We start from the raw sequence: 23735 nt of genomic DNA on the forward strand, positions 1-23735 counted from the left end.
ACACTGCTGAGGGGAGCAGCGGGCGGCAGGAGAGGTCTGTGCGCCATGTGGGACCCTCCTCCGGTGGCCGGGGAGCAGCCGGGGATCGAACCGGTGCTGCAGAGGCTGTGGGCAGCTTCGCAACCCAGCTTTCAACCGCTGCGCCACCGGGGAGGCCCGAGACATACTTTCTTGTTAATGGCACCTCTGCAGGCACCTTCCTTCCCGTTACTCTAACCAGCTCTCTGATGATAACATTGTGTGTTAGCTCCTCACCTTGGCTCCTGGATCTTTGTCTGATTGATATTGAAAACATCCAAGTTTATGTATCTTCATATTATGATTTAGAAGCATTTTATTTTCTGATAATTTTATCAATCTCTTTATTACTGGTTTCTAACCTCTCTTTTTAGGTCAGAGATCATGGTCATGTGAATTAGATTTATTGAAATTTGTTCAGACTTACTTTCTGGCTAGTCTTCGATGGCAAGTATTCCAAATGTGACTAGAAATGTGTGTGTTATCCACTTATTAATTGCTGGGCCTATATATGTCTATTAGCTTTAGATTGTTGCCTTGTTGGAATCTTCCATATCTTCAATATTTTTTGTCTGTTGATCCATATATTAAAGAGAGAAAATGTTAAAACGTCTCTTAATTGTAGATTTTATTGCTCCTTAGAATTTTGTAATTTTTACTTTATTTTCAGACTATGTTACTAAAACAAACATGTTTCGAATTGTGATTTTTTTTCTGGTGAGTTGTATTTTTTTAAGGATTTATTTTCATTTATGCATACAAAAAACTAGGGCGTAGGCCAGAGGTGGGAGGGGGGTGAGAGGATTCACCAGAGACAGAGTGGGGAGCACAGCAGGCCGATCCACTGAATTACACTGCTGAGGGGAGCAGCAGGCAAGACATGAGAGGTCTGCTGCGCCATGTGGGCAGCTCCCCGGCCAGGTATCAAACTCTTGCTGCAGTGGCTGTGGATAGCTTCACAGTGCTGAGACTTAATCCCTTGTGCCACCAGAGGGGCCCAGGGAGCATCTTTAAACAGTAGGTCACAGTAATCATTGACAGGATTTTACGGAATTCTGGTGGTGATTGCTCCCCATAAAGGGTGCACTCAGAGTGCCAGTTTTTTTTTTTTTTTTTTTTTTTAAAAACTCCCGGGCCTCCCCGGTGGCGCAGCGGTTGAGCGCTGGGTTGCGAAGCTGCCCGCGGCCTCTGCGGCACCGGTTCGATCCCCGGCTGCTCCCCGGCCACTGGAGGAGGGTCCCACATGGTGCGCAGGCCTCTCCTGCCACGCCTGCTGCTCCCCTCAGCAGTATATTTCGTCCATCTGCCAGTTCTGTTCCCTGCTCTGGCTCTGGTGAATTCTCTCACCCTCCCGCGCTTCTGACTGTACCCAGTGCATGTATAAACAAAAACAAAACAAAACAAACAAATAAATAAAACATGCCTCTCTAAAAAAAAAAAAAAAAAAAAACCCTCCCGTAAGCCACTCACCAGTCTGGGAATCTGATTTCCTGCAACCCACACTCCCAGGGGAAACCTCCCCTCCATCTGGAGGAGATGCACACCCTGGAGGGCTCCCTCTGGTCTCCCCTGAGCTGTTGCAGCACATTACACACATCACCTGAAGCACTAGGCTCACCCCACATTGGGGACATATCTCTGAAGGCTCTTCTGCCTCCCCACTCCCTCTCAGCCCTGAGCGCTGCATGATCCCCTCCATCACACAGTGGTGCCAGGGGGGCAGTGGTTACAGGACAGACCCTGTCATGAGCTTGTCTTTGTCTGGCTGCTGCTGTGGGGGTGGGGGTGGTTGATCCCCTGTGGCATTCCCTTGTCTCTTTTCCTGGACCTTTGACAAGACAACTCGGCTTGAACTGTGCCCGTGTAGTCTCATCCACGATGTGATGGTGGAGACAGATGCCAGGAGTCATCATGGGAACAGGGACCTCTGTCTGTGTTCAAGATGGGCCTCTCCCTTCCCCATGAGGGGCCTGCCCACGAGCTGTGCCAGGTCATGATGAGATTTTAGTTTGTTCCCTCTGTTGTTGCTCTGAAAGAAGGGTGCTGTTCCTACCAGGCCCTCCAGGCAGGATTCCTGAGCTGAAAACCTCTGGCATTTTGACAAGTTTCCTCCCTCTTCTGTCTGGACCCGCCCCCACATCAGTTTCATTTCTGAGTTGACTCTAGTCAGAGGCATTTCCCTTCCACAATACTTGGAGCTGCAGAGAGACTCGCAGAGATTTTGTGACTGACTGCCGTGTGTGGAGGAGTGCAAAGTCCAGGCCAAGGTTTGCTCTGGGGTGGACAGTGATTTCTGTGTGTGTGTGTGTGGTGGGTATGGGTGGTGGGTGGCAATAAGGACCTCCACCAACTGTGAAAATATAAAGTGAGGGAGACGGTCACCTCCCTTGTGCCCAGGACACAAGGGAGGCCTTGGCTCTTCCTAAAACTTCTAAAGAGTATCTATAGGCAGAGAAAAATAACCAGGATTTTCCAGAGTGAAGGACAGAAGGACCTGACCCTCTGAGTCGGCACAGGTGTTGAAATTTTCTCTCTGGAGAAGACTTGCAACTCTCTCCAGCTCTCCTGCCGGGTGGGGTCTCCATGGAAACGGGACTAACCTTTTTCTTAGAGGGTTTTAGTGGGGTCCAGAGACCAACATGGGAGTTTGAGGACAGTCAAGTGGGACTGACCCCATGGACTCTGTTTGCCAACATTCATGTCAGTGTTGCTGGCAGAACATAGAAGTCACTCAGGGCTGACTTCTCCTGAAGCTCTTTAGACACAGAGAGAGTTTCACTCTCCCTCCCTGAGTTCTCTTCTCTCATACAACTTTTGTGAGCAAACCTGTCTGCTTCTCTATCTCTACGAGTACCTGCTCCAAGAACATCTCCTGCCATGGTGGAATGTTCTGTGCCTGTGTATGGGGGAATTGGCAGATATTAAGCATTGAATTATGGCTGGTGGGACAGAAACACTGAACTTAAGTTTTATTGAATTCTAATCAATGTAAACTGAATGGGGCAAACATGACAGGGATCGCCCTATTCTACCACACAGGGACAGGTGAGGCATCTTTCAAATTCTAATCCGTTATATCTCCAGAGAGAAGATTTCAACACCTGTGCAGGCTCAGAATCTCAGGTGAGGCTTCTGTCCATCACTCTGGAAAGTCCTGGCTGATACACCTCTGCCTATAGATACTTAGCAGAACTTTGAGGAAGAGCCATGGCCTCATCGCCAGCGATTAGGAAGATGAGGGAGGAAGCCACGTGCTCCATCTGCCAGCAGCTGATGAAGGAGCCCGTGAGCGTCAACTGTGGGCACAGCTTCTGCCGCCAGTGCATAGACAATATCATTGGGCAGCAATATTTTGTGACATCTTTTATTTGGAGGGCTCGCTGTCCCCTGTGCCAAACATCACTTCAGAGGGAGAGTGTCCGACCCAACAAGCACCTTGAAAACCTCATTGAGAACATCCAGGATTTGGAGCGTGAGAGGCTGTGTGAGGAACATGGGGAGCACCTCCACCTATTCTGTGAGGACGACGGGCAGCTCATCTGCTGGTGCTGTGAGCGCTCCCCCCAGCACAGAGGACACCGCACGGCTCTAGTGGAGGACGTATGTTTAGGCTACAAGGTGAGTGAGTGGCCAAACCTTTCAGCAAGTTCTTCCTCTTATGTTGCACATTTTTATTGAAATTACTTAGTCTGAACACCAAGATTGTGACTGCAAAAATGTTGTTTCCATCATGTTATTTTCTGAATAATAATTAATTATGATCCCAGTGAGTCAGGTCATCAATCATTTTCTTCTTTTTTTTTTTTTTTAAGATTTATTTATTTATTTATACATACAAGCATTGGGTACAGTCAGAAGCGCGGGAGGGTGAGAGGATTCACCAGAGCCAGAGCGGGGAGCAGAGCAGGCAGAAGGACCGAAGTACACTGCTGAGGGGAGCAGCGGGCGGCAGGAGAGGTCTGCGCACCATGTGGGACCCTCCTCCGATGGCTGGGGAGCAGCTGGGGATTGAACTGGCGCTGCAGAGGCTGCGGGCAGCTTCACAACCCAGCACTCAACCGCTGCGCCACCAGGGAGGCCCGAGGTCATCACTTTCTATGCTGAACTTTAAGGTTGGGCAGAACCTTTCCTGTAAGAATTTCCTGTAATGAAGTTCCCCTGGACAATAGACTGTGCTCTTTGTCACACCTGCCTCATTCATGGCCTCACCTCAAATACGTAAGTGGAGATACCACAGCGTTCAAGAGCACAGGGAAGAATCTGAAATCCCAGAGGTCAGAACCAACACCTTCTTGATATCCCAGAGTCCACAAGGAGTAAGAAAAGGAACTCAGGACGCCTGACCTTCCTTGGTGTGGGTGGTGAGGGGGGACACTAGGGGCAGGAATGAGTGTGTGAGGGGGAGACTTCCCTGAGTGAGTCCTGAAGGACACACACAATATCACCACGGGCAGAGTGTGGATAAGAGACAGGAAGCCAGATCAGGTGGTTCACTTGTCACGAGAGCTTGCCTGACTCTCCATGGCCCAGTCAGGGGGCTCGTGAGAGGAAAGGCCATTGCGGGCATGGGAAAGGATGTCAGGAAGGATCGTTGGTATTACTCGGAGTCTATACCCCTCCCCAGAGCGGCCTGGGACAGTAGGACTTTATTTGTGGAGGGAAAGATCAGGTTGACATGTAAAAACACATTCTGCGTGGACAAAATAAACAACAAGGACAAAATCTAAGGATTGGAAATGGCAACAGGTATGAGCATAAACTGGGAAGGGGAGTTAGGGATTAAAAATACTTGGTGGGAGGGATGAAGCCTTGAGAGAGACACTTCAATCATTTCCTGTGTTTTTGACACAATAGCTTTTAGCATAAGGGTCCCTTTGCTGTGGAGGAATGAAGAAGTGGGGTTCCTTCCTCTCTGCCCCTTTGACATTTGAAGTAACGTCTCCAGTGTGGGGCTCTGAGTACCCTCATCACTGAGGTGCCTGTGTATTGTGTGAAGGTTCTGGATCCTGTGTCAGGGCATGTCAGCCCTGACCATTGCTCAGTGCACTCACCTCTTCCTGTAACCCCATGAGCAGTCAGGGCTGTAATGGGGCAGGTCTCACTGCTTCTCCCCATGTCATCAAATAGGAGCAACACAAGGTGATGGGTGTAGCCTCAAGAGTCAGACTGCTGAGGTCAAATATTATTTTAGCCTCTTCCCAAGTGGGCAACTGGGAGCAGCTCAGTTCTTGCTTCATGACTTGGTTTCTCCATCTGTAAATGGAGAAAAGGGCTGCCCCCTCCCACCAGACACACACACCAGGAAGTTGTCATAAGTTGTAAGGACATTCTCTAGGTAGAGTTGAGAATAGCACTGTGCTCATAGCAAAAGCAAATCAGTCTTTTGGTATATAGTTTCCTGAGCATTATTTTGAGAGTGTTGTGATGTTATGAGTAGATTTGTGAATTTGCAGAGGGTAGGAGGCAATTCCTTTATTGTGGATGACAATGAGCAGTTTAGTAAGCTTCAGATCCCTTCTCTTGAAAATGTGAGAAAAGGGCGCCTTCCTGGTGGTACAGGGGTTCAAGACTCAGTGCTATCAAGCTATCCCAGCCACTGCAGCATGAGTTCAATTCCTGGCCAGGAAGCAACCCACATGGTGCAGCAGACCTCTCCTCAGCAGTTTCTTTCAATCCATCTGCCTGTTCTGCTCCCCACTCTGTTTCTGGTGAATCCTTTCACCACCCCCCACCCCCCCACATCTCTAACCTACACTCCAGTTCTTGTAGGCATAAATGAATAAAAAATAAATCTTCAGTAAAGAAAAAAGAAAGTGTGAGAAACTTTTGAATAAACCCTAGAGATGGATGTGGACACGAATCACTGTGAGTTGACGTCATGACACTGTTCTCCAGGTGATACAGGTGCCCCCTCATGACCTGGTTCTATAACTTCAACTGCCATCCTGGGCTCTCCTTCCTGACTTGGCGTAACATGTGAAAAGTTCCCTATGTGTCAGGCACTGTGTATTATCTATGATGGGTCCAGCACGTTATTTTACAAAATTTGCTTTTAGATGATTTTAACCTTAAACGATGAGCAGCATTTTCCTAGCTGACTGTAGTGTGGAGTTAGTCCAATCCTTAGTTCTGCGATGAGCTGGGAATCGCATCTCTGCCACCTACCAGTGATGGCCCCTTGGGCAGGTTACTGCTCCCTTCCTAAGCCTCCACATCTACAGCACAGAAAGATGTTACAATCCAGGGCCTCCCCGGTGGTGCAGCGGTTGAGCGCTGGGTTGCGAAGCTGCCCGCGGCCTCTGCGGCGCCGGTTCGATCCCCGGCTGCTCCCCGGCCACCGGAGGAGGGTCCCACATGGCGCCAGACCTCTCCTGCCACCCGCTGCTCCCCCCAGCAGTGTACTTCAGTCCTTTTGCCTGCTCTGCTCCCAGCTCTGACTCTGGTGAATTCTCTCACCCTCCCGCGCTTCTGACTGTACCCAGTACATGTATAAACAAAACAAACAAATATAATAAATAAATAAAAAAACATGCCTCTATAAAAAAAAAAAAAAAAGATGTTACAATCCAGCAACTGCTCAGGGACTCCTAGGAATCACTTAATACTACTGCCCTCATGCTGCTTCCTCTCAAAGTGTAAGGTCTCAATAATATATTCAATGTTATTGTACTGCTTGGAGGTTGGGATTCCCTGTAAGTACCAAATGAAGATTTGATATGGATTAGCCAGACCTCACTCAACATTTCCTGCAGGAGAAGCTCCAAGACGTTGTAACAAAGCTGAAGGAAACTCAAGACCACTGTACCAGTGCGAAGTTGTTCACGGCAGAGCAAATAACTGCATGGAAGGTAAGAATTGGAGTTTAGTGATCACAAACTATTTTTCATCCTGAATTCAAGTATAGGCTATGACTGGGCAAAGTACTCATTGATAGTTTATTCTCATTAAACCAGTACAAATTGCTGAGCCCCAAAGAATATGCCAGTTTTTTAAAAAAATAATTCCTTTAGTTGTCTAATCTAGGAGAATTTCCCTCTACTTTCTTCAGCCTTGCAGGAGTAAAGTGCTAGGCATCCCATCACCTCAGTCAGGAGAAACAAAGCTGTTGTGCCCCTGACCTTCAACGGGCTTCACATTTTCAATGACTGAAATTACCTCCTGTCTGAAGATCGTGAACTCACCTGCGCACATTTACCAGAGTACAGGGTCAGACCCTGTACCTTCCTGGTTGCAATACCACCCTAAGGGAATAACAGGACCAGTGCAGAAGACCTTCCCATAACTCAAGCTCGTGAGGTTGTGATGAGGATAGAGCTCTGCAAGACTTACACACACTTGCACTGTAGACGTGGGTCTCTAAGACAGTGTCCGTGGCTGACCAACCCCTGCAGGATCAGAGACACATTCTTTTATGGATATGGATGTAATCCATCATTTAGTAACCAAATTCCCCAGATGTGTGAGCCATTTTGCCTCTTCCAGTTTCTCTTCCCACCTTGACCCTGCTTCTGTGTGAGTGGATGTGAAATTGACTCGTCCATCCCTCATTTCGAGATCCTTGGAAGTTGGAGGACCTTACTTGGAAATAACAAGTGAAGATTCCTGACACTGTAGGTGCTACAACTGCCTCTGTCTCCTCATTCTGGAATATTAGGTCATAGGGAGAACTTCTATTGCTACAAACCATATAAGGAAACCATGTCAATGCCAGAGTCCAGCTGTCCCAGGTCTCCTACAAAAAGTTCCGCTTCAGGGCCTCCCTGCTGGCTCAAGGAGATAAGTCTCAGACAGTGAAACTATTGGTAGCCACTGCAGCATGAGTTCAATCGCTGGACAGGGAGATGCACAGCAGACCTCTTCTGCCTCACTGGCTGCTACCCTCAGCAGTGTATTTCAGTCAATCTGCCTGTTCTCCCCACTCTGTCTCTGATAAATTCTCTCACCTATGCACCTCTGGCCTACACCCAAGTTCTTGTATGCATAAATAAATAAAATCGTTGAAAAAAAATTCCACTTCATCCTAATCAATACTCCATCTACCATAATATCACAGTCACTAAAGCACTGTTGGAATTGAGAAAGCACAGATATAAATTGCAATTCCATATACCACAATAAAACCTGTGTTACACATAAAGATGAAATATGAATCCTGGTAGGTGCAATAATATATCTGGTAGCTCTTCAGGCTTCCCCTATTGAGTATTATAGACTCTCCTATGAGCCTGATGACTTAAATTCTGCATTGGTTATATTCACTATCAGCGTTTAGTTGAAGAAATTCTCTCAGAACATTTATATAGCATGTTACTTGCCCATAGTGCTTGGTTTTATCTTCATAAATGATAAGTTACTTGCTATTGGCCAAATTCCATTATTCTCCTGTTTAGCATTCCGGGAACATCTTCTTCTGCATCGTGGCTGGAGAAAAAGGAAATGTACCAGGTGGCTGCAGCTTATGATCACCTTCCACATCAGAGTGCAGCCTTTAGGTCATTTCTAGTGTACAGTCCAGTGGCATGAAATACATTTACTTGCTTTGCAGCCATCACCATCCTCCGTCTGCAGAACTATTTCAGCATTCCAAATTGGAGACTCTATGTCCATGAACAATAACTCCATTGCTCCCTCCTTCCGGCTTGAGGAACACCGAACTACTTGTTGTTTCTCAATTTGATGAGGGCCCACATATGAGAGGACTCATAGGGTCTTTCTCTTTTGTGCTTTGGCTCATGTCCCTCAGCATGAATCTTCAAGATACGTCCAGTTGGGCACATGTCACAGTTTGCTTTCCTCCTAGGGGTGAGCAGATTTGCACTGTGTCTCAGTCCTACCTGTGTTTACTGACTCACCAAAGAGGTATGTTTGGTTTGTTTCCCCCTTTTCTGCCTACTTTCTTGATTCTAGGAGAACATAGCGCTTCGGAGACAAGAAATCAAGTCTGAGTTTTGGAATCTCCACTGCTTCCTCCATGAGGAGGAGAGGGCTTATCTATGGAGATTGGAGAAAGAGGAAGAGAAGCTGCTGGGGAGACTGCAGGACAGTGAAGTCAGTCTGGACAATCAGAGCTATGAACTGGAGAAGCTCGTCCTGGAACTAGAGAAGAAATGTCAGGGCTCAGCCCAGAATTTATTGCAGGTGAGGGAGGCTGTGAAATTGGAGGAAAGAAAGAATGTCTGTTTCTGATCTATTGAGAGGAGAATGTCGAGGGAGCCTGGGAAGTTTGGCGAGTCCTCTCTGCCTCATTCAATATTTAAAGTAATAAATGTTGAAGGCTATAGCAGCAGCAGCTCTTTTGCCCATTTCTGTCTATGCAAGTGTCCTTTACTCTTCTCTCCCTTTTTATTATAAACCTCCCCTTTGGAAACCAAAGAAAAGATCCATATCAATGTCAGCTGGTGGCCTGTGCAGGTATCCACAGGGGCAGTATGTGATTCAGACACCAGCTTCTCTGGGTCGAATGTAGGTTTCTTGGCCATATGGAACCACAGAATAACCTTCATCCCATTTATTCACCCTTGTCAGTTGTTCATGGAACCTTCACCCCATCTCTTGAAAATGACTGGTGGTATAGAGTGGGGCATCCAAAATGAATGATAACCTTCTCCTGAACCACTTGTCTTGGGCCATGAGCTCTTAGGGAACCTCATTTCAGCTGCCTGGAGCTTCCAGGTGGTGAACATCAATGCCTGGACTCCAGTTGCTGTTGCAGGACTGGTGGTTGCACTGTGAGGGTGAGGATGTAGTGTGATAGTGCCCTCAGCAGGTGACATCTGCTGCCTTGGCCTCAGTGTCCCAGAGCCAGGGTCTGGGCATGGATTCCCCACTGAGGACCTTTGTCATAAGTAACAAAGGTAAAATGGGCTCCTCAGAAGGAAATTGTATTACTAATAGCAGAAGGAAATGCAACCTTGCTCCTGGCCTCTTCTCTAATGTCACGGGTTAATGTGAATGAAGACTCCATAACTCCCCCCAAGCCTGAGTAAATGTGATCACATACTTACACACACTGGCAGTGACTATCCTAGGAGACTAGGATGGGAATCTTTCAACCTGGGTATGTGTGGGTGTCTCAGGCTGGGTCACTCTACTTCCTGGGATGGAGTGTTCATAGCAAGTAGCCCCATGTTTCAAGTGACACAAAATACTGATTTCCCCACACTCACATTTGTCTTTGTTTTCACTGTAGGGTGTGAAAGACACATTAAACTGGTGAGTCTCTATGAATGTGGGAGTGTGAGGATGTGGGCAGTTGTGTGGCTACCCAGAGCTGAATGGAATGTCCCCTGTTCCTTATAGGTATTCAGATGTGAAGCTGAAATTGCCAGAGATCTTCTGTTTGGAGCCTCAAACTGTGTGCCATGTTTCTGAGCTTTACTTTGATGTGAAGAAAATGTTAAGGCACTTCCAAGGTGTGTGAAGTCAACAGTTCCCTTCATGCTTTACATAGAATGCCCTTTTGGTGGCAACTAACTGAGCAGCTGTCCCTGGGTAGACTCAGAGACAGAGAGGCTGTTTAGCTCTTCTCAGTGAAGTTGGAGCTCTCTACCTTGTGGATAAGCAGGGATGTAGCTTCCCTGTTAACTCTTCAGGCTCTTCAAATTCCTTCTCTCCCAGACTAATCACCTGCTCATTCTCCCCATCTAAACAACAATATAGAAGATTCACTTCCCTCACTTATCATGACATTTAACAGCATCAATGTATGCAGTGTTTAGAACATTTATTACAATTTCATTAAACTCTCAGCAATGCAAGAAAGATAGATCAGTATTTTAAACTGTGATGAAAATGGTTTTAAGGCCTTGACTCCTCTAAATGTTAGAATCCTAATGAAAGCCAGTATGACCAATTCCAATCCTGAGCTTCCAATCCCTTAGTTCTTACTTAGTATTTGTCATTTTCCATATGTCCACAATTAGATAATTAGATAGTAAGTTAAATATTATTGAAAAATTCTTTAGGCTGTAAAATCAGAATGAACCTGACAGAGGCCAAACCAGAATTGATTCCACTGGTGTGCTGCTATTTTAAGTATGTATTTTATCCCACCAGGTTATTTCTTTAAAGATTTATTTATTTACCCATACTAGAGCTGGCACACAGGCCAGAGGTGTTGGGGGGGGCGGTGGAAGGATTCACCTGAGACAGAGTGGGGAAAAGAACAGGCAGACTGACTGGAATACACTGCTAAGGGAACAGTGGGTGAAACGGGAGAGGTACTGTGCATGTAGGTTGGCTCCCTGGCCAGCCATGGATTCAACTCATGCTTCAGAGGCTGAGGATAGCTCACAGTGCTGTGCTTAACCCCTTGTGTCCCGAGGGAGGCCCAAGAGTCATCTATTTTCTATTTAGGTTGCTTCTGCAGGGATTTTCCCATATCTGCCCATTGTCATTTATAAGCATTTTGATTGTGTAATCTTACCATTTTTATTGGTGTTTTTATTACTGTATTACACTGAATTACATTCAAGTAACCGGTCTGTGTAACATAGATCTACAGATATATGTTCATTCTTTCAATCTGACTAGTCTTATTCATGGCTACATAGTCCATGTAGAAAATGTGATGTAAACTGCATTTTCTCTACTTATTAATCGCTGGTATTTTCATTTGTCTATTAAATTGGTCTGTTTGAGGGCCTCCCCAGTAGCTCAGCGGGTTGAGCGCAGTGCTGTGAAGGTGACCGCAGTCTCTGCAGCAACGATTCAATTCCCGCCAGCCAAGGAGAATCCCACATGGGGAGGCAGTCCTCCCCTGTCTCGCCCGCTAGTCTGCTCAGCAGTGTATTTCGTCAGTCTGCCTGTTCTGTTCCCCACTCTGTCTCTGATGATTCCTCTCACCATCCCGCAACTCTGACCTGTACCCCAACCTCTTGTATAAATAAAAAAATAAGAAATTAAAAAAATAAATTGGTCTGTTTAAACTGTCTTAGTCTTCCCCAGTTTAGTGATCTTTTTGGCCAGCCTCACACTTAAGAAATCACACTCCTGTTGCCTCCCTGAGACGCAAGGGGTTAAGAAGCAACCTATGAAGCTGTCTGCAGTGACTGCAGCATGAGTTCGATCCCCGGCCAGGGAGGTAACCACATGGTGCAGCAGACCTCTCCCGACTCACCCGCTGCTCCCCTCAGCAGTGTATTTCAGTCAGTCTGCCTGTTCTGTTCCCCACTCTGTCTCTGGTGAGTCCTCTCACCCATACTCCTCTGGCCTGTGCCCCAGTTCTTGTATGCATAAATAAATAAACCTTTAAAAACAAACAAATTATACTCCTGGCCAGCATCACGCTTAAAAGATCATTATTTTTTTTTTATTTTACTTATACTAGTCAGATCCTTTTGATGATGTGCGTTATTCCAGCATAAATTGTATCACTTTTTACTCATCCCTGGGACAATATGGACTATCATCTGTAGCAACATAAAAGACTTCACACCTAAATTCATGGGTCTGAGAGGTGCTCTGAGGGCTGAATAGAATACTGGGATCTGAGGTAACTGTTTCAATAACAAAATATGGCAGGACCTATGTTATTTTGCTTTCTGATAATCAGTGTGAAAGGTTATCACTAAAAATGGGGATAAGCTTCTTTTTTGCGTCAATATTCCATGATTCTTGGTGGCCCTACACAGGGGATAAGGGATGTGGAGAGGACAGCAACCACTCTGGTTAGTCAGTCCCTTGCCTTCTCTGAGAGGGACTGAGTTGGTGTTGATGACGTAATGGAGTGGATATTACTTCCACTTACTGCTTACTTACCAAATGCGAGGAATTTCTCCAAGTAGTAGGGTGCATCAGCTCCTTCAATCCTCCCCACCATTACTGTGGCAGGTGTGATGATTTCCTACTATATGCAGAGTCTCAGAAAGTGACTCACAGAGCTAGAAGCAGGCAGCACCTGAAGCCAGAAGGTTGTACTTGAAGTGTACTGTCTTCTCAGCAAATAAAATGTGTCTTTCTCTCTTATCAGTCAGTGTGACTCTGGACCCAGACACAGCTCATCATGAACTAATTCTGTCTAAGGATCGGAGACATGTGACCCGTGGAGGCAGACGGAAGAAGTATTTCAGTTCTAAAAGATTCTGTTCCTTACCCTGTGTCCTGGGCTGTGAGGGCTTCACCTCAGGAAGACATTACTTTGAAGTGGACGTGGGAGAAGGATCTGGGTGGGACTTAGGAGTTTGTCTGGAAAATGTGCACAGGTACAGGGACATGACCCCAGAGCCTCAGTCTGGCTTCTGGGCCATCAGACTCTGCCAGGAGAATGGCTACATGGCCCTTATCTCTCCCCCAACTCCCCTTCCATTGATGGAGCGGCCCCTGCTAGTGGGAGTTTTTCTGGACTGTGAGGTTGGACTTGTGTCCTTTTACAACATGAACACTGGCTCCCACATCTTCACCTTCCCAAGGGCCTCCTTCTCTGGTACTCTTCGGCCTTATTTCCAGGTTAATCATTCTTCTCCTTTGTTCCTCCCTCCACCCCTGGAGTCAATTTAAAAGAGTCTCTTTGTTTCCCGATGTAGAAATATAACGTCAGTCCTATTAGGTCAGGACTTGTTCTGTTTTGTCATTTGCTCTTTCCTTTTACCTGAACCAGCGCTGAGTTCTCAGTGGACACTCAGTGAGTGTGCCATGACTGCTGGACACAGCCATTGTGCAGACAGCGCAGAAGATCAGCCTGACCAGCGGGGAATCGAGAGAACAGCAGGGTCATCCCTCGTGCTCTCCCCCGTCACTGGGTCAGATCTCTGACCTGCCAGGGTCCTGATCTCTCGCTGGGTGTCTGGCCTCTTCAATTTCATGTCAAGTTTTCACGCTCCATCAATGTTGTAGTTTGGGTTAGTAGTTGCTTTTGTTTCTGGACAAACCATCCCACTGTATGGATATCACGCATCGTGTGTGCCCGTTCATCAAAGGATGGACATTGGTTGTTTCCACTTTGGGGCGAGTTCAAATGATGCCATTGAGAACAGTGCTGTACAAGTTTTTGTGTGATTATGGTGCAATTTGGAGGTTTATACCTAGGAGTAGAATTGCTACTTCCTATGATAATTGGTTCAACTTTTTTTTGTGAGATTTATTTATAGAAGAACTGAGGTACAGGCCAGATGTGATGGAGGGTGAGCAGATTCACCAGAGAGAGAGCGGGGAACAGAACAGGCAGGCTGACTAAATACACTGCTGAGGGGAGCAGCGGGTGTGACAGGTGAGGTCTCCCGAGCCATGTGGGACTTCGCCGGCCTGCCAGGATCCAACCGGTGCTGCAGAGGCTGGGAGAGCTTCACAGTGTGGCGCTCAACTGCCTGCTCCACCAAGGGAGGCCCAAGTTGTTCATCTTTTATGGAACTGTTTTCCAAGTGATGCCCGAATTGTCAGGCCTAGTCTCCTAGCCAGGATGGGATTTCAGGCTGCAGGGCAGCAGGGCAGCTTTGAGCACCAGCCACTAGACCCCCCACGGGGTCTAGGAACTTCAAAGATGCCCAGGCAAGCAAGCGAGAAGAGGCAGGTTTGTTTAGAGAAAGAAAAAGTTTATTGAGGAGAAAAAGAACAGAAATAAAGTGGGACTCCCAGGCCAGGGAACCAGGCCTGGGAGGGGCAAGGAAGCCAAAGTGAAGTCCTGTCTCAGGGAATATATACTTTCTTTCCCTGATTATTCTAAAGCTCCACCAGTCTCTTTGTAATTGGTTAGTTCTCGGCTGTCTCACTTAATTTGCTACTGAGTAGGGGATCTTCACATTCCTTATCTAATAGGTTTGTCTTTCCCCATTTGTTACATCTTTATCTTTATGGCCTAGTCTTCCGGGAGAGCATCTCCACACCTTATTTTTATCACCTGAAGAAAACCAGGACCATCCTTAACAAGATTGTCTGTGGTGCTAGGATGTTTGTTTTCCCCCTATTGTTAACAATGGTCCTAGGATGTTTGTTTTTCCCAGTGGAATTGGTTACATTTCCTTGGTTGTCCTTATCTCTGAAGCCTCCCTAAATTCTTCAGAGGTCCCCTCCTGCACTGTCCCTGAAACTGCCTAATTTCTAGCTTACCCTGTGTCTCACGACAACATAGTATATCCTCACATGCCATGTATGACATTCCAATTTCTCTACATTTTATTGTGGGTATTTTTAAATGTAACTATGCTAATGGATAGTAAGTGCTGTCTCCTTGAGATTTTGTTTTTTTCTGGCTTTTGCATTTTCCTAATGAGTGGTGATGGTGACAGCTTCATGGCTAATTGTGTGTCTTTTTGGAATTATCTCTATTCACATACATTGCCCATTTTAGTTGGGTAATTTGTATTTTGGTTTGTAATAACTTCTGTATGCTAATTACAGTTCTAGGTATGTCCCTTATCAGCCTAATAATTTTAGAAACTTTCTATCATTCTCTGAGTTCTCTTTTACATTCTTGATGGAGTCCTAAGAAGCTCATCTCAGTATCCTTGTTATATTGAACTTTTATTACTTGTGCTTTGGTGTCATCCAGATAACCATTGGGAACCCAAGGGAACAAGAGTTTTTCTCTCTTTTCTTCCAAAAGGTTTTAACCATTTCAGTTCTTACACTTAGATCTTTGGTTCATTTTGGGGACTCCAGTGATCTGTCCACTCTGTTCTTTGAAATTCTCCATCCTACACTCCTCATACACAGGAAGGGATGCACTGAGGGAGGGGCTCTTTCTGGCCTCCCCTGAGCTGTCTCAGTACATCACACACATCTCATGAAGCACTGGGTTCTCCCCACTTAGGGAACATGTCTCTAAAATCTCTTCTACCTCCTCTCCCCTCTCAACCCTGAGCTCTGCATGATCCCTTCCCTCACACAGCAGGTGCCAGTGGGGGCAGTGGTCATAAGACAGACCCTGACATGAGCTTGTCTTTGTCTGGCTGCTGCTGTGTGGGGGTGGTTGATCACCTGTGGGGTCCCTCAGCTCCTTTCCTGGTCCTTTGACTATGGGGAGCCACGCTACTCATGTTGTCTGACAAAAGTCCAGGCATGGGGCAGATTTCTGGAAAATCAGGAATCTTGTTAGCTGACTCCAAGATTCTCCTCATTTGTTTATGGCTAGTTTCTACCATTGCTAAAATACGCATTTAAAAGTAAAACTGCAAATACTGATCAATCACTGAATAACCAGTTTGATGACAAATGGCACTGCATGATACAAATATCACATTTTTTATAAAATTAGTAGTTATCTGCCAAAAGGCAGCAATTCAACATTTGGCCTTACATTAACAAATTAAAAAGAAAACTTCTGGGAACAAAAGGCTGTAAACATCCCTAGGCCAAGTCTTTGATATGGAGATGTGGTCTTTTGAGGCAAGGGCTAATTGGAGAAGGAAATTTATTTACTTTAAAGTAAAAGATAGCAGTTGGGTGGCAGAGGAGAGCCATGCTCCAAGTGTAAGAAAATTCCTAATAAACCAGGAGGCGCCATAGCTGACTCCTGCTAAATTCTTCCTGTTTGTTTAGGGCTAATTTCCCTGGAGGTGACAATTGGTATGGTAGCTGTTAGAGTGTGCATTCAAGAATAAGTCAACAGCAATTTTGTGACTGGTTGAGCTAGTAACCACGGCAGCACAAATAATCCACTCGGAAATGGTTAATGTTACAACTACTGATATGTCACCTATCGACCATTTTTGAGAATCAAAGGCTATAACCATCTCTGCTCCTGCCCCTGATGAAATATTTGTAGTTCCTTAAAACAACAACCAGCAATCTTATAGATAAGGAAATTGTCCCTTGATCTTAAAGTTAAATACGGAATCTAGGCTGACTAAATAAAGTAGAGGAGTAATAGGTAGAAAACTCTTTGTTTAGATTAGGAGAATTCCTCCCTCAATTTGTTAGGGGGAAAGGATGTCCTGAAGCTAATTCCATACAGGCTTTGTGGACTCCACCTCCACCCCAGGTCAAAAACTGGGAACTCCAAATCCTATCACCACCAAAGGGAAGGCAGCCAGGTTGATATAAAGCCAGACACGTGGGCTTTAGAGGGGATTCCCCCATTTTGGCTCTCCACCAGCTCGCAGCGTCCGGCCAGCTCTGAGAGTGACTTTGGGTTTCCAGGTCAGCGGATCGGGTAGGACGCATTAAAGACTTTATTTCCCTATTTTCTCCCTGAGTTGTACATTTTCCTTATTTCCTTTTCCTTTGTAAATAAACCTTTTATTAACCTTGTGTGTGTGCCTGTAGTGGAGTATTCATAAGTCCCTTTTAAGCGCCCTGGTGAGGACTCACAGCCAGGCAACCCATTCATTTATCGGGGCTGCTCTATAACAAATTGAGAGCTGGGGGCTAGGGAAGAGTCAGTGCGGCTTGCCTGGCATTTGCGCCCTCCAGGCACTTGGTTCCTTAATATCAAATCAATATAAAAGCAATATACTATAGATGATGATTTCTATATAAAAGCCTTCTGTTTTTTACTTTAATCAATTAGTTATACATTAGTCTAAACTTTATAGGTTAGTTAGAAAAAATCCCTTTGTTTCCCCTCCCCCAGGTAACTTCCTGCCCTTTGTCTCCCCAGCCCATAGTTAATCCTTCACCATGGCAAACATAGAAATGTTAGTTACAGTCACTTAAGCCTTTTGCTAGTAATAAAATGACTGATTGTTTAAGGTAAATGACTATTCTAAGAACACTTTTGTTTAGCAACTGTGTCTTCTTTAAAACAAAGAATAATAAACATGACCACCTCTGCAGCAGGGCAAATAGCCCCTTGGCTGTTCTTGAGAAAGATGTGATGATTGTTATCTTCCTGCCTTAATGCATATGCTTATGCACTCTCCAGGTTTGCTTGAAATATATAAGTAAAGGCTGCTGAGACCCTCAGCAGGATACCTGCACCCTGACCAAGTGTCCAAATCTCCTCATTATCCTTCCCCATCCCTCACGATTTCGCCAACGCCATCCCATCCTTCAGGAACACCTGACACCCAGACTGCTACAGCTGGCTCGCAACATTTGACAAGACAGCTTGTAACAGGGTGGTCCCCAGGAAAGGGGGAGGTTCCCTGCCCCACCCAAGGGAGGGTGGAGCTGAGCAGGAAGAGGAGAAGCTGCAGAAGAGACTGAGGAAGGAAGCAGGATGGAGCCAGGAGACCTGGAAGAGGAGCATGGAGCCTAGAGACAAGTAAAGAAACTGCGCTTGTCTTTTGGTCGTAGACTGGGTGACACAGATGTGGGTGAGACCTGTGGGGAGGTGACGATGGCAGCTTTTATCTGGATGTTGATTTTGCTCTTTTCCTTCCGGGCTTGTCCGGTTGTTTGTGACCCTTTTCTGTGGGTCCCCACTGGAAGATGTTTTAGACTTGTGGCAGGCTTTGGGGCCTTGCTCTGGGCCGATCCCATATGGATGGAGTTTTACCCACGAGGGGATGGGTAACTTTGGGTGCTTCATTTAGAAACTAGACTCTTTGCCTTACCTGTATTGTTTCCTAGTTTTTATTAAAGTTCCTTCCCATTAAAGTGTCATATGTTTTGTGTTGATGCGGTGGATGGCAGAACCCATTTAGAATAGGCAGGTTTGCAGGGTTTGGGCTGCCCCTCTCCCTGTCCTATAACCGATTTGGCGTCCAACGTGATTTAGGACAGGATGATCTGTGCCCAGTGCAGTCTCATCTATGACAGTGAGGGTGGAGGGAGATGCAGGGAGTTATTATGGGATCAGGAACCCAGGGGTCATTCTCATCTCTCTTGAGCGGATGCCTCAGGAGCTGGTGTGTCTAGTTCCTTTTGTTATAGGACAGGGAGAGGGGAAATGAAACCAATTCCACTGGGAAAAACAAACATCCCAGCACCACAGATAATCTTGTTAAGGATGGTCCTGGTTTTCTTCAGATGATAAGATAAAGTGTAAAGATGCTCACCAGGAGGGCTAGACCATAAAGATAAAGATATAAGAAATGGGGAAAGACAGACCTGTTAGATAAGGAATGTGAAGATCCCCACTCAGTAGCAAATTAAGTGAGACAGCCGAGAACTAACCAATCACAAAGAGACTGGTAGAGCTTTAGAACATTCAGGGAAAGAAAGTATATATTCCCTGAGACAGGACTTCACTTTGGCTTCCTTGCCCCTCCCAGGCCTGGTTCCCTGGCCTGGGAGTCCCACTTTATTTCTGTTCTTTTTCTCCTCAATAAACTTTTTCTTTCTCTAAACAAACCTGCCTCTTCTCGCTTGCTTGCCTGGGCATCTTTGAAGTTCCTGCTGCTGCTTCACTAGACACCAACCCGTGGGGGGTCTAGTGGCTGGGGCTCAAAGCTGCCCTGCTGCCCTGCAGCCTGAAATCCCATCCTGGCTGGGAGACTAGGCCTGACAATTCCGGCATCAGGACCAGCAGCTTATGAGCCTGAGCAGCTGGACACCCTTGGCTAGGTTGTTCCTCACCTCCTTTGCAGGTCAGCTGCCCTGACAGACACCCTAGGGCATTCAGATCAGCACCAAGCAAAGCACCTGTCCCAGGATCTAGCCAGGGACTCTAGAATCCCAGTCACTGCCTGGCTCCTCACTTACCTTACCAACCCCTCACACTGCAGAAGTGATTTCTTTCACAAATGTATATTGTGCGATTATCAGAAATGCCTCTTCCATCCTAGGCTATCAGTATGGCAAGGGACTATGCTGCCTGCCTCCCAGCACCCAGGCTTGCCGCCTCCCTGGCTGCTCATCTGCTCCCCTGCTTAAGCATTAAAGGCCTGTCAGATCTACCTAGGGCTCCAAATTTCTTTCCCCTCCTGAATAACAATGAAACTGGCTCCCTGCTGCCAGTTTCAGGACTTCTCCCAAATCAATCTGGCCCGGCCCCCAGGCAATTACTTTCTGAGTTGACTCCAGGGAAAGGAAACCACAGGCAGGAACCCGGAAGTGGAGCTGCAGGGGGACTAGTAGCGATTTTATTGCTGACTGCTCCATGAGGAAGGGAGGATTGAAGAAGTCCAGGTCAAGGTTTGCTCTGGGGTGAACTGTGAGTTCCTTGTCTGCGTGTCTGCAGGTGTGTGTGCACGCACAGGGGTGTGTGTTCCTGTGTGGGTGTGTGGGTGTGGTCCCTGGCAATAAGGAGCTCACTGGAACCTGGTCATTGGAAAATGGTCAGGACATTGCTTTCCAGCTCTCTCTCCCTCTGCTTTCTCTTTCCCAGGCACAGTGCCATATCTTAGATCAGGGTGTGAGGTGACGAAGGTCAGGCACTTGGGGTTCAGAGGAAGGGCATCCCCATGAACACAACCCCAGGCATAAGGAAGGCTGGTGCAGCCCCTGGGAGAAATCCCCTCCGTGGGAGAGCAGTCTGCAGAGATGTGCTCCTGCTCCAAGGGCTAGTCCGGAAAATAGGGGGAAATAATCCATCCAGTTCCTTGTGTTGGATCTGCTTTTAGTCCAGGCCCTGTGAGTGCAAAGGAAAGGTCTCTACTTCCTCCCTCAGCACCTCCCCACACATGGCAGCAAGGGGAGGGCAGCAGGGCTGGGAGCCTGAGCAGCTGCCACTGTGGGGAAGGGCAGACCCTCTGCTCTGTTCCCTGCTCCTCTGTCTCCAGCTCTCAGTCCTCACTGGTGGACACTAGGGCGTCCAGGACAAGGAGCCCACAATGGACAGGCTTTTCTCTCTGCCTCCTGCCTCCCCACATCCTGGTTCTGCAAATTCCCTCTGCCTCAGGCACCCTGAACTTGTCTGGGAGACCTGTCCTCCCCTGGAGGGAGACAGTCACCTCCCTTGTGCCCAGGGCCTCTGCTCCCAGCACCAACTCCTTCTCTACCACTCTCTCCAGCTCTCCGCCCTTCAGTATAGTCTCCATGGAAAATGGACTAACCTTTTTCTTTGAGGTTTTTAATGGGGTCCAGAGAACAAGACATGGGTGTGTGAGGACAGTCAAGTGGGATTGACCCCATGGACTGTGTTTGCTAACCATTCGCCTCAGTGGTGCTACCAGGACAAAGAAGGAACTTGGTCTGACTCCTGTTGAAGCTCACCATACATCAAGAGAGTTTCACTTTCCTCAATGAGTTTTTTTTTTTTTTTTTAAGATTTATTTATTTATGTATACAAAAACGGCAGTACAGGCCAGAGGTCCCTGGGTCAGGGATGGAGGGGATGCGGTATAAGAGGATTCACCAGAGACAAAGTGGGGAGCAGAACAGGCACTGAATGAAATACACTGCTGAGTGCAGCGGGCAAGCAGGAGAGTTCTGCTGCACCATGTGGGTAGCTCCCTGGCTGGCCTGGGATTGAATTCATGTTGCAGAAGCTGCAGATAGCTTCACAGTGCTGTGCTTAACCCCTTGCACCACCACTGTCCCTCCATGAGTTCTCTTCTCTCATGCAACTCTTGTGAGCAAAACTTTCTGCTTCTCTATCTCTACTAGCACCTGATCCAAGAACATCTCCTGCCATGATGGAATGTTCTGTGCCTGGCTATGGGGAGCCATTGGCAGATATTAAGCATTGAATTATGACTGGTGGTGTCCCCTCTCCCTGTCCTATAACAGTGGGACTGAAACACTGAGCTTAAGGTTTATTGAATTTTAATCAAGGTCAATTGAATGGGGCAAACATGGCAGGGATTACCCTATTCTACCACACAGGGACAAGTGAGTTATCTTTCAAATTACAATCCATTATATCTCCAAGGAGAAGACTTCAAGACCTGTGCGGGCTCAGAGGTTCAGGTGAGACTTCTGGAAAATCGTGGCTGATTCATCTCTGCCTATACATACTTAGTAGAACTTTGAGGAAGAGCCATGGCCTTATCACCAGCCATCAGGAAGATGAAGGAGGAAGCCATGTGCTCCATCTGCCAGCAGCTGCCGTGAGCATCAACTGTGGGACAGCTTCTGCCGCCAGTGCATACACGATATCACTGGACAGCAAAATCTTGTGACATCTTTTATTTGGAGGGCTCGCTGTCCCCTGTGCCAAACATCACTTCAAAGGGAGAGTGTCCGATCCAACAAGCACCTTGAAAACCTCATTGAGAGCATCCAGGAGCTGGAGCGTGAGAGGCTGTGTGAGGAACACGGGGAGCGGCTCCACCTTTTCTGTGAGGACGACGGGCAGCTCATCTGCTGGCGCTGTGAGTGCTCCCCCCAGCACAGAGGACACCGCACGGCTTTAGCAGAGGACGTGTATCCAGGCTACAAGGTGAGTGAGTGGCCATACCTTTCAGCAAGTACTTCCTCTTATGTTGCACTTTTTTTTTTTTAATTTATTTTTTTGTGGGACCCTCGCCGGCAGCCGGGGAATGAAATGGCACTGCAGAGGCTGTGAGCAGCCTCACAGCCCAGTGCTCAAACACTGTACCACCAGGGGAGGCCTATGTTACACATTTTTATTGAAATTAGTCTGAACACCAAGATCGTGACACTAAAATGTTGTTTCTATCATGTTATTTTCTGAATAATAGTTTATTATGATCCCAGTGAGTCAGGTCCTCATTTTCAATGCCAAACTTTAAGGTTGGGTGGAACTTTTCCATTAAGAACTTCCTATAATGAACTTAATTGATTGTGCTCTTTGTCACACCTGCCTCGTTCATGGCCTCACCTCAAATACATAAGTGGAGACACCACAGCGTGCAAGAGCACAGGACAGCATCTGAAATCCCAGAGGTCAGAACCAACACCTTCTTGATATCCCAGAGTCCACAAGGAGTAGGAAAACGAACTCAGGACGCCTGACGTGCCTCGGTGTGGGTGGTGAGGGGGGCACTAGGGGCAGGAATGAATGTGTGAGGGGGAGACTGCCCAGAAGTGAGTCCTGAAGGACACACACAATATCACCATGGGCAGAGTGTGGGTAAGAGACAGGAAGCCAGATCAGGTGGTTCACTTCTCACGAGAGCTTGCCTGACTCTTCGATGAGGCAGGCAGGAGGTGCGTGAGGGAAAGGCCATTGCAGGCATGGGAAAGGATGTCAGGAAGGAAATTTGGTATCACTTGGAATCCATACCCTTGCCTAGAGTGGCCTGGACACTAGGACTTTATTTGTGGAGGGAAAGATCAGGTTGACATGTAAAAGCACATTCTGCGTGGACAAAATAAACAACAAGGACAAAATCTAAGAATTGGAAATGGCAACAGGTATGAGCATACACTGGGAAGGGGAGTTAGGGTTTAAAAATACTTGGTGCGAGGGATGAAGCCTTGAGAGACGTTTCAATCATTTCTTATGTTTTTGACACAATAGCTTTTAGCATAAGGGTCCCTTTGCTGAGGAGGAATGAAGAAGTGGGATTCCTTCCTCTCAGCCCCTTTGGCATTTGAAGTAACATCCCCAGTATGGGGCTCTGAGTACCCTCATCACTGAGGTGCCTGTGTCTTGTGTGAAGGTTCTGGATCCTGTGTCAGGGCGTGTCAGCCCTGACCACCACTCAGTGCACTCACCTCCTCCTATTACCCCATGAGCAGTCAGGGCTGTAATGGGGCAGGTCTCATTGCTTCACACCATGTCATCAAATAGGAAAAACACAAGGTTCTGGGCGTAGCCTCAAGAGTCAGACTGCTGAGGTGAAATACTAGGTCAGCCTCTTCCTAGATGGGCAACTGTGAGCAACTCAGTTCTTGATCATGACTTGGTTTCTACATCTGTAAATGGAGAAAAATTTACCCCAGCCCACCCGACACACGCACCAGGAGGTTGTCATAAGCTGTAAGGACATTCTCTAGGTAGAGTTGAGAATTGCACTGTGCTCATAGCAAAAGCAAACAAGGAGCTCCCC

General features: G+C 46.9%; 2 protein-coding genes across 3 annotated transcripts in view; both read left to right on the forward strand.

The window, feature by feature from the left end:
* The window catches only part of LOC119253525 (E3 ubiquitin-protein ligase TRIM38-like), a 73141-nt gene that overhangs the window by 38352 nt on the left and 11054 nt on the right, over positions 1–23735 (forward strand). The gene's annotated exons all lie outside the window — the stretch shown is intronic.
* Positions 2247–21669, forward strand: LOC119251719 (E3 ubiquitin-protein ligase TRIM38-like). 2 transcript variants are annotated; one of them, XR_008553018.1, is made up of 8 exons: positions 2247–2285; positions 3103–3636; positions 6771–6866; positions 8926–9156; positions 10208–10230; positions 10318–10430; positions 12989–18157; positions 21650–21669. XR_008553018.1 is itself a non-coding variant. In XM_037518976.2 (7 exons), the coding sequence occupies exons 2-7, from the start codon at positions 3226–3228 to the stop codon at positions 13513–13515; spliced, it is 1401 nt and encodes a 466-aa protein (XP_037374873.1). In that variant the 5' UTR covers positions 2247–2285; positions 3103–3225; the 3' UTR covers positions 13516–18280. The 2 variants fall into 2 exon arrangements, 1 of the variants encoding a protein (XP_037374873.1); XM_037518976.2 differs by lacking the exon at positions 21650–21669 and having other exon boundaries at positions 12989–18280.

The sequence above is a fragment of the Talpa occidentalis genome, unplaced genomic scaffold (assembly GCF_014898055.3).
Source record: "Talpa occidentalis isolate TD23 unplaced genomic scaffold, MPIMG_talOcc4v2.1 talOcc4.2, whole genome shotgun sequence".
Lineage (NCBI taxonomy): Eukaryota > Metazoa > Chordata > Mammalia > Eulipotyphla > Talpidae > Talpa > Talpa occidentalis.

Excerpts from the sequence above, each read along its gene's own strand:
- LOC119251719 (XM_037518976.2), top strand. The coding sequence starts at position 3,226 with ATGGCCTCATCGCCAGCGATTAGGAAGATGAGGGAGGAAGCCACGTGC. Across the intron at positions 3,637-6,770 it reads ACGTATGTTTAGGCTACAAG|GAGAAGCTCCAAGACGTTGT; the intron begins GTGAGTGAGTGG and ends CATTTCCTGCAG. Across the intron at positions 10,431-12,988 it reads AATGTTAAGGCACTTCCAAG|TCAGTGTGACTCTGGACCCA; the intron begins GTGTGTGAAGTC and ends CTCTCTTATCAG.